This window comes from Lathyrus oleraceus, chromosome 4 (genome assembly GCF_024323335.1).
Source record: "Lathyrus oleraceus cultivar Zhongwan6 chromosome 4, CAAS_Psat_ZW6_1.0, whole genome shotgun sequence".
Lineage (NCBI taxonomy): Eukaryota > Viridiplantae > Streptophyta > Magnoliopsida > Fabales > Fabaceae > Lathyrus > Lathyrus oleraceus.
The window spans coordinates 42,356,805-42,367,075 of NC_066582.1; the positions used below are offsets into that span (position 1 = coordinate 42,356,805).

At 32.7% G+C, this 10,271-nt stretch overlaps 1 protein-coding gene across 1 annotated transcript; it reads right to left on the reverse strand.

The window, feature by feature from the left end:
• Positions 1–3,094: 3,094 nt before the first annotated feature.
• Positions 3,095–5,481, reverse strand: LOC127138749 (protein FATTY ACID EXPORT 2, chloroplastic). Its single transcript, XM_051065255.1, has 3 exons — positions 4,941–5,481; positions 4,045–4,179; positions 3,095–3,394 (listed from the first exon to the last, which is right to left on the reverse strand). The coding sequence occupies exons 1-3, from the start codon at positions 5,338–5,340 to the stop codon at positions 3,252–3,254; spliced, it is 678 nt and encodes a 225-aa protein (XP_050921212.1). The 5' UTR covers positions 5,341–5,481; the 3' UTR covers positions 3,095–3,251.
• Between the last annotated feature and the right edge of the window lie 4,790 nt (positions 5,482–10,271).

Genomic DNA, 10,271 nt, shown 5'->3' on the forward strand with positions numbered 1-10,271 from the left:
AATCTTTTTTTAATAAACTCACTTAATCTTTTTCACATATTTGAAAAAAAAATCAATAAATTTCTATTATTCAATATTTGGATAAATAGTTTTATTTTTTCCATTTTATATAATTTCCAATATACGAGAAAAAAATTATTAAATTTTTATTGACTCGCTGTATATTTTGATCATTAATTTTATTTTTCATGTTTTATATAATTTTCATAAAATGAACAAACAAAACTTATTAAAATTTTATTGAATCACTTCATAATTTGATAAGTAGTTTCATTTTTCTTGTTTCATATCATTTCCATGAAAAAATAAAATTTATTAAAGTTTTATTGACTCACAACATATTTGAATCAGTAGTTTCATTTAACTCAGTTTCATATTATTTTGTACGATAAATTATACTCAAATATATATTAAAAGCAATATGTATGAATGTTTTCTTATCTAGATCTAGCGTATTATATCCCGGGTCATTTTAAAAATAAAATAAAATCAAGATTGTTCAAAATAAATTATAAAATAAATTATATTTTACACTTTATTCACGTGCATTTAAATTTAACTAAATTTGTTTTCAAAGTAATCAAATATATTTACTATAAATTTTATGATAATATATACTAATTTTATAAAAAAATCACGAGTACGCACGAGACTGATTGTTTGACGATATATGCTTTTGGATGCGTCTTGTTTTTCTTCGAATTATAATAAATATAAGATATTGAAATAATATCATAGTTTTCGAAACTATATATTAAAGAGTTTACAATTAAAAAAACCAACTTAACAAGTTGTTAATCTTAACACTTTACAATAATTTTCTGCAAAGTGATGTATCTTTAGACATAATTTTTCAAATAATACATTAACTTGATGACGTCAACCATAAGACTTATAATTTCTATTGAAAAAGGTTGGATTTTGGACTATAATTGCCTTTTAGGATATTGTCAATGATGTTTTGGTCAATTCATGCCATTTGCCAATGATTGAGTAGAGTTGACGAAGATTTGTACATGTGCGATTCCATGCAAATTGTATAAACTATTTATAGTGAGACTTGAGAATACAATGTTTCATAATTAAACCATAGAAGATCGGTCAAAGTGAAAGTCAAAGAAAACAACATTGTTCATGAACATGGTCATATCATACTATAAAAGTGAGATTATTTAAAATAAAAACAAAGATTATTTCAAAACTCGAGCATAGACGTTCTATGAAAGAAGACACATCACATAAGTTCGTTTAATTGTTGTGCGTAAAATAAGAGTTGTTTATGGTTCGATTGCTCCATAACTAGCAACCATGTCGAAAGATGATACCACAATCTGCATTTGATGACAAAATCTGCAAAACTTGTTTGTTTAAGCTACCTTGTCGTTGTCGTCGTACCGAGGAACAAAACCATTTAAATGCATATTACCATCTCCAAGGTGACCATAACCAATAACATTAGCAACATCACCTACACTGATCAAATAAAATTGTGACAGTCTTGATGTCTTATTATGCACTATTATCTAACTAATAACATGTAGGGCCTTTTACCTTGTCTTGACCGCATTTCTTCGACAACATTGTATCATGATAGTGTGGCTTGAGGGTTGTCCACGGCGTGATGAGGAGTCACCCATACAGGAAAGATCATCATGTATCAATGAACCAACATGAACCTACTTACAACAAAAAGATTAGTTCCAACATTCAAACAATTTATCATCGTTAGCATGCAACATTCATTCAAATAAAAGATATGCATTTCATCAAACATGTAATGGAGATGAAAAATTAAATGAAATTCAACATCAGGGATTTGGTGATTCTAAATCAGAAACAAACAAACACAGTCTAATACATAAACATACTAAGAACTGCAACGATTATAAATTTCAACAACATTAGACTCTCACATAAAGAGGAAATCTAAATCCATGATACACATGTAGGAGTTTAGTTACATTGATCTCAGGGGTTTAGATACACATCGGAAATTAAAATTTATGAATATCTTATACACTCTATTTAAATAGTTAATTGTTGAACAAAACTATTGTTGCTCCCTGAAATATGTGAACCACATGGCAAGAAATAACACATCATTCAATCCCTATAAACCACATCAAAATCGCATGTGATAACCTGTGATTCCCTTGTGAAAATTCAGATCTGAAAACCATGTCTCATCAACTATAACTTAAAAATTCTTCGACTGTGTGTTTAATGCAACAACAGATGAAGTAAACACAACTCCTTTCACACACATCTCTTGAATCTTCACCATTTAATCAACCACATTCACTATACCAAGTAAAAATGCATTGTGAGATAAAATAACTCACTACATTGTCATTTCGGTCGATAAAACACAACCATTTCGAATTCGATCACAACCACACTCGCGCAAAAAAACGTGTTGTCGTCACCACAAATCTACCATAGCAAAACCGCACACTGCCGTATAACTGTCGAAAATGCCATAGCCGTCGAAAAATGATTTCTTTTATAAAAAGAATAGAAGAGAGAATCATGTTTGTTTTGTTGTATCAAAAGAAAAAAAAGGTTAGAAGAAAAAAAGAAGGTGGAGGTTAAAAGAATGGATCTTAAAAATGAAAGAGTGTGAGTAAAGAAAGAAGAAGAATAAAGAAACGGGAGAAGATGATGGAGAAGTTTGAGACAACAAAGAATAAGTGATGAGATTTCAAAAATGAAACTACAAAAAGTTGGATGGGCTAGTTTTGTTTTAAACCATATTTAATAAAATCAGTTCAAAATATTATATAAAGTGAAACCAAATGTGACTGAAAAAGATAAAGAGTCAATATTGAGTATTCCACAAGATTTACATTTCTTAAATTATAGATAGATCAAATAGTGAACAACAAATCTTGTTATATCCTATCCCTCAAATTTTAATAAATCAGTGTTAAAATTTTCAATTTGCTTAAAAAAACGTTAAATGGATTGTCCAATCATATTTAACTTGTTTCCTTGGGGTTTATTACACTCAATCTTTTTCACTGGGTTTCTGCATTTAATCTGTTGACAAAATAACAATTCTAAAAGCACAACCATAGGTTCAAACACAACCAGGAAAAAAAAGAGCAATGCGTGTTTCACATTCATCATCTTTATTTCAAATGTTCTGAGTATGACAAACATAAACCACAGGTCTACAGTACAAACCACAAGTTTAACAACGAAGATGGCGAGGTTTACAGGATATCTCACTGTTTTATTTTATTTACATTCTAGTGCGAACTACTACGCATAATTCCGTGCAAGTAACCACCTGTCATTATGAGTGACACAAGGGACACAACACCTGCTGGAAAGACCTTCCCTGATTTCTTGAAACGAGAACCCATCACCGAAAGAAGTGCAGCAGATATACCTATATAAGAGAAGGAAACAATTTCACATGAAACTTCATTGTAAATATCAATTGAATTTGATCATAAGATTATCAAACTTGCAGGAGAGTAAACTAACTCAACACTGAAAACAAATTAGGGTTTGCATGCTATATTAAAATAGAATTCAGGAACCGAACTTGAGAAACTCCACAATGGATTTCAGTGTTAAAGGCATCAATATTATGAATGTGATTTGGAATTGTCATAAACTTCAAAGCAAAGAAACTCGTGTGAACTACAATTTCTAACTATAATCGTGTAACAATGGAATGGTGCCATCATCATCATCATTTCATCCATAACTAGTTGAAGAACTTGCAACTTAATTCGACTTTGGCCTTTGGTAGGTTCTATAAAACCTTAAAATAATGTATATAGATCAGGGATAACCAAATAGCAATGCATTGCAATTCATATCCAAAAGAGCTCCAGGATTTATCCATGGCAATCTTTCCGCCTCAAGATTTTAACCAAAAGTACTAATTCATACTTGTTCAGACAGGTTTTAACCAATAAAGCACAAAGAGAAATGCATCATATATCTACTAAATGTAAACGAGCTTCTTCTGAGAGGCTTTATCAATCATGAGGATATCTTGACAAACTAGTCAGTTCAGAAGTCACTAACCAAGGCCCACAGATGATGCAAGAACAGGTCTTCCGGGTAGTTCGGTGAAAACATAAAACAGCAGTGCAGAAGACAAACCACCAGCCAAAAGTGACTTATTGCTGCCACTCTTCAGATAGCCCATTACACCACCCGCTGTCAAAACCGATAAATATATCATTACATAGATGCCATAACACCCAAAAAAAACACTAAATCATTTTCATTTACATAATGAATTGTTCTGGAAAAGAACACACTAAATCATGTTTGTTAACCGTATGAATCATTCTGTAAAAAAGACAAGTCTGATTCGTTAAATTGGGTACTTTACACACAAATTAGGCAAAATAATAAAACAAACTTATTATTCACAATTCACTTATTCTACAAGTTAATCTTATCAAACTACAAACTCAACCGACTTCATAACTAATCAACATTGAAATTATCAAAATGCAACTATAGGTTTATAAGATCTCTATAAATTCATAGTAATAAAATTAAGTTATGAAAAACATCACTGTACCACTAACACATCTGGAAGAAAAAAAAGTGTGTCTCGTGATTACGTTAAATTTATTCATTTTTTCAAATTATTATCGGTATTGACCTGTGTCAATGTCAGTATCTGGTGTGTCTAGTGTCCGTGCTTCAAAGAAACATCATCAGTGCTTCACAGAAAATCGTACACTTTGCAAATCTTCAAATCTCTTGGTATATTTCATACATGTAACTAATTTGTAAATCTACAAATTGCATTGAATCAAACGGTTTGTTCATAAAAAAAATTCATTCACTTAAAAACAATCCAATTGAAAGAAAATACAAAAAAAAATTAACTAAAGTAGGTAAGGGATTAGAATCTAGGATTTAGTAACGATGATAAAACGTTGGCATTTCAGAGATATATATACCTCCGACGAGAATAGCATAACCTAGAGTCAATTTCTGAGACATTGACAAAGCCATTTTCCTTTTATCTCCGTTCGATCCTTCCTCTCCCTTGTTACTATCGTCTCCGCCTCCTCCTTCACCGCCGCCTCCGCCGCCGCCAAAATCGTCTCCGTTACCTTTGATACTTCCGCCGCCGCCGCTGTTGTCCAAATCTGGGGCACTTAGGTCAAATGAAGTGGCCTTGGAATCAGAAGAGACAACTGCGATTTGAGAGTGTGGATTGGAAAGAGTGAAGGTAGGGAAAGAAGGAGGGTGGGCGAGGAAGGAGCGAGGGATAGTGGAAGGGTTGGATCGGTGAATGGTTGTAGAGCGAAGATAGAAGGAGGGGAGAGTGGAAGTCGAAAGGCCTAAAACCGCCATTGACGAACGTTCTGGTTTTTGCAGACTTCTGGAAATCTTTTGGCGCCGCGGTTTTGTGTTTTGGGCCCCTCTTTTGTGCTTTGTAAATAGACCAGAGAGTCCAACTATACTAACCGCTAAGCCCAAGCGGTGTCCTCGTTCTTTTTTTTTTTAATTTTTTCATCCCAACTTATAAATGAAAAAACACTATAGAAAATCTAAAATATTTTTAAAATTTTAGAGAGACATGCACCCAACACTATCTTATAACATATTAAATGCATGTTATTTTTGAGTAAAATAAGATTTTATTTTGTAGATGTATTTTCGAATATTTTTAACAAGTATATTGATATTTGAACAGTTCAATAGATATTTCAGAGATACATCTACATAGGTTTGAGGTGGAATTTTGAAATATATGTCACCTTTGCAAATATTTTCAAAGATGCATTTATGGAATAAGTTGATAAAACGTCCACCCACATGATCATAGGTTCATACTTGTTTTTCCCAAGAAATCCTTTCTAAAAATCCTTTCATTCTCAATCAACATTTTCACTACAAATCTTCATTTTTGTGTTTGATCACATCAGAAAAAGAAAAAGAAGTTAGAGTTTCAGGTAAAGATAATTCATTTCAAACCTCATTGATCTCATTAAGTTTATTTTTAGACTAAAAAAATGAGCGTTGAATCCGGAGATACATCTCCGGATTTTGTATGAACTCCCCAAGAGATGCATCTCCGGATTTTGTATGAACTCCCCAAGAGACGCATCTCCGTAAGTTGTCTATTCTAAGTTTTTCAGCCCTAGTTACAATTTTAGCTATTTTTGAGTTTTTTATTGTAAATGTTTTTATTAGATATGGTGTCAAGGTTGTTGTTGGGGGTAGATGTTGACAAGCAATTTAAAAATAAGCAAGAGTTTGAATTTCGTGATCAAATGCTTCAATAAATTCGTACGGAACCTCCAAACTTGGATCTGGTGTGGTAATCAGAATGTCCAATGATGGTTCAGATAGAAGATATACATTTGTGATAATGACATACGGAGGAAGTGGGAAATATATACATCTTCTCCGGAATTTTAAACGAGGTGACACCAGAGTTTAAGAAAATGTGAGTGTCCCTTTAAGTTGTGTGGTTATATGTTGTCAAATAAGAAATTGAGATTTAATGTCATATGTGGTTTATATAACCATGACTTATGTGAACAGTTAGTCGGTCATATATTTGCAACTTTAAAACGTAAAAGATCCAAAAATATCTCAAATATTATGCAAGTGTACAATATTTGATACCAAAATAACAAGGCGATAATTGGAGGATAGAAGTGAAATGCAAAAACTATTGAAACTTCGGGTGATAATAGTTATGTTTCCAGGTACCGAACGTGTAAGGATGGAGTAACCGTTAATGATATATTTTGGACTCATCCTCATTCCATCAAGTTGTTCGATACGTTTTCTACTGTGCTCATCATTAATTCAACGTATAAGACCAACAAGTATATATTTTCACTGTTGAAGATGATTGGTGTTACCTCTACTGAGAAGATCTACTATGTCTAGTTTGTATTTCTAGAGAGCGAAAAATAAGAGAATATTCCTTGGACTTTAGAGGTGTGCTAGACAATGTTGAAGGACCAAAAAGAGATGCTGAAAGTAATTGTTAATGACTGCGATACCTCTTTGATGAATTCAGTTGTAAAGGTATTTCTTACTTCTTATGTATTACTTTGTAGGTGTCACATAACAAAGAATGTGAGAAGTCGGGTTAAACCAATGGTAGGTACAAAACATATAAAGGTAGAAGATAGAAAAATGGTGAAGGCGGCGTGATATTAGAAAATTTACGAAAAGAATCATACATGCGGCTTTATGAAAATAAATAAATTTTTGATGCAATTTATGAGTCTCTTGTTCCTTACGTTAGTGGACCGACACTGGAGGAAAAATGGATGCGCTTTCTTGAAATGGATCGTCTCATAGTAAGTGCGTATGATAGAGTGTGTATTGATCTTACAAGATACAATTTTTCGGAAAAAAAATCCCAATGCGCACATCCTCACCTCAAAATCCAAATGATCGTATTATGTGTATTAAGTGGCTTTCAAAATTACGACACTTTGTTCAAGTTTATTTGAAATCGGGATGCCCTATACCACTTATATCAATGGAGTGGACGATTCATTCAACAACAAAAGTCGAGACTTGGTCAGACCGATTTGTGGAAAGGATGCAAGAGTTCACCAAATTGAGCGACATTGACAAAGAATCAAATGCACAAAAGTCAAAGGGGGACCACTCATACTTATAGATTTAGCTGACGACAAATGTTTTGATTTGTTTTAGTTTTTCGTCATCAATTAATTGTATGTAATTGTCTATAAATATTAACAAAGTTTAATATATACAATTTCAAATATTTTAATACATTTTAATGTTTGCCACAAAATTTGTCCATTTGTCAAAAAAAACACACTGGTTCTGTTTTATGTCTAGTTCAGGAGAGGTTCCGGAGATGCATCTCCGGAATAAGACAATAGGATGGTACCAGAGATGCAAGATAGAATTTTTAAGGTACTTATTTGTCTACAACTTCTATAAATATAAGCTCATGTTTTTTATTTCATACAAACAGAAAATATCGCAAATGAAAATCAGCTGGTATGTCGCAAATGTCTTCTTTCCAACACGACACCTGAGCTAAAACTTAAGATCAATGAGTACATCTCTTTTGTTGATCTGTAATACGAAGTGCAGAATCTCCTACCTTATGGAGATAATCGAAAAGTTATGAAGCTCGAGTACCGTTCATCATCAATTAACAACGAAGACAAGATTGAGTTCAACAACTATGAGCTCAAGACAGATGCAGATGTAAGAGCTATGTGGAATATATTTTTCTGTTTCAAAACTCAAGTTTTGATATAGGTGGAAGCGATGATTTCAAGATTGATTGAAGATATCGTGTAGATGTTGATGCGTCCACATGGATATTGGAATATAATATTTTATTTTATGTTAACGTCACCTATGTAATACTAATTTTATGTTATGAATAGTAGTTTTATTTTGTCAAAATACAACTTTCTGGTTTTCTGCTTTTATTTCTGTTTTAGAATGTTATCGAGATGCATCTACTGACAAATTCCAGAGATGCATCTCCGGATAAAAGAAAGCCACACTCGTAGGGCGTGATTAGAATTCGCCTAGGGTGTGTGTGTTTGGGGTGCGCCCGGAAATACATCTCCAGAATCAAGAGAAATTTTGTATTTTCACGTGGTGCCCATGTAATATATAAGGTACATTAAGAAATCCCCCTCTTTTTTGGGTTGCTCTTCTAATCGTGAAGAACCACCTAATTAAATTCAAAATTCCCCTTCAAACATTTTGGATGGACATCTCCAAACGTACCTAATGCACAACAAAATACGTTATAAATGAGATAACACATTTTTTCTTCAAAAATTAATTTGGAAGTGTATCTCCCAACTAACCCTACACCGATTATGTTTTATTTCACAATTTAGTGAATAATTCGGAAGTGCAGTTATGGATTTGTCAAGCGGGAAATCAAAGAAATAAATTTCCATCGTGCATGTATTTCACAACTAATTCAGTAATTCGAAAGTGTATTTCTTGATTTGTCAAGCGGAAAATTGAATAAGCTGGAATTTAAGAAAATGTACATGTATTTTCTTTCTCACTACTTGTTAGAATTTGGTATTTGCTTTGAAAAATGAATGTCGCGTACAAAAGTGTAATTCCGGGTTATTTTTCAATGTAATACAAAGTGTATTTCTAGATTATTGTAATGCTGAATTTTTTATTTTTTTCCTGTTATGATTGACCTTAGATATGGTGCACACCGATGTTGCCCCTAAATATATTGTGACTATGGATGTTTAACATGTATATGTTGGTAAACAATTTACAAATAAATAGGAGTTTGTTGTTCGTGAACATATGCTTTAATGGATCCACACAGAGGCTGCCAAATTGGGGTTCATCGTTGTAATCGGGGAGGTCAGATAATAGTTATGATGGAAGACACACATTTATGACAATGAGATGCAAAAGAAGTGGCAGGTACACAAAACCTATTCGGATGTAGAAACAAGATCACACAGGTTCGAGAAAATAAGCGTGTCTTTTTAAATTGCGCAAGTACCTTATGGTGAATAATACATGGACATTCAATGTGGTTTGTGATATACATAATCATGAATTATGTTTCAAGTTAGTCGGTCATCCTATTGCATGCTTCCATAATCCCGAAGACAAAGATATTGCTTCTGACATGACGTTGAACATGGTGCTGCCTAAAAACATACTTGCAACTTTGAAACAGAAAATACCTCAAAATACTCAAATAACATCAAGTATACGATATTCATGCCCGAAACAACAAGGCGATAAGTGTAAAGCGATGATTTCATATAAGGTTTCGCACAATATCCATAAACAATATGCTCTGCAACACTTATTAAAATAAAACATTTAATTTAAAAACACATGTCATTACACGCTTGCTCACCTTTAGTTAGACTCATCGTAATGAAATTAATCAATAAAACAACTACTCAATCAAATAAGTTCAAAAATAATTTTTATTTAAACTCAATCAGGGCAATATACCTTCAACATCAAAGTAACTCAAAACATGAGTTATAACATTCTAATCTCTCATCAATAGTGCAGAATAAAATAAGACATAATGTTCCACTGCCTAGTATTACAAATTAGAGCAACGATAATCTAAAGACGCATAAAACTGAAAAAGAAGAATAACCTCAACGCCATCCTTCAGCTCTAAAGCAATCACTCATCTACTTTATTGTTTGTACCCCAAGAAGGAGAGGACAGAATGCCACAACAAAACAAAGGGGTGAGAATACGCTCAAAATATATAATGGTGTGTGTTAGATACCCAAAAGTGCTTATTT

What these genes read in the sequence shown, in the direction of transcription:
- LOC127138749 (XM_051065255.1), bottom strand. Translation starts at nt 5,340, where the DNA reads ATGGCGGTTTTAGGCCTTTCGACTTCCACTCTCCCCTCCTTCTATCTT. An exon ending in TTATGCTATTCTCGTCGGAG is followed by an intron (nt 4,180 to 4,940) that starts GTATATATATCT and finishes CGGTTTTGACAG; the next exon opens with CGGGTGGTGTAATGGGCTAT. An exon ending in TGCATCATCTGTGGGCCTTG is followed by an intron (nt 3,395 to 4,044) that starts GTTAGTGACTTC and finishes TCTCTTATATAG; the next exon opens with GTATATCTGCTGCACTTCTT.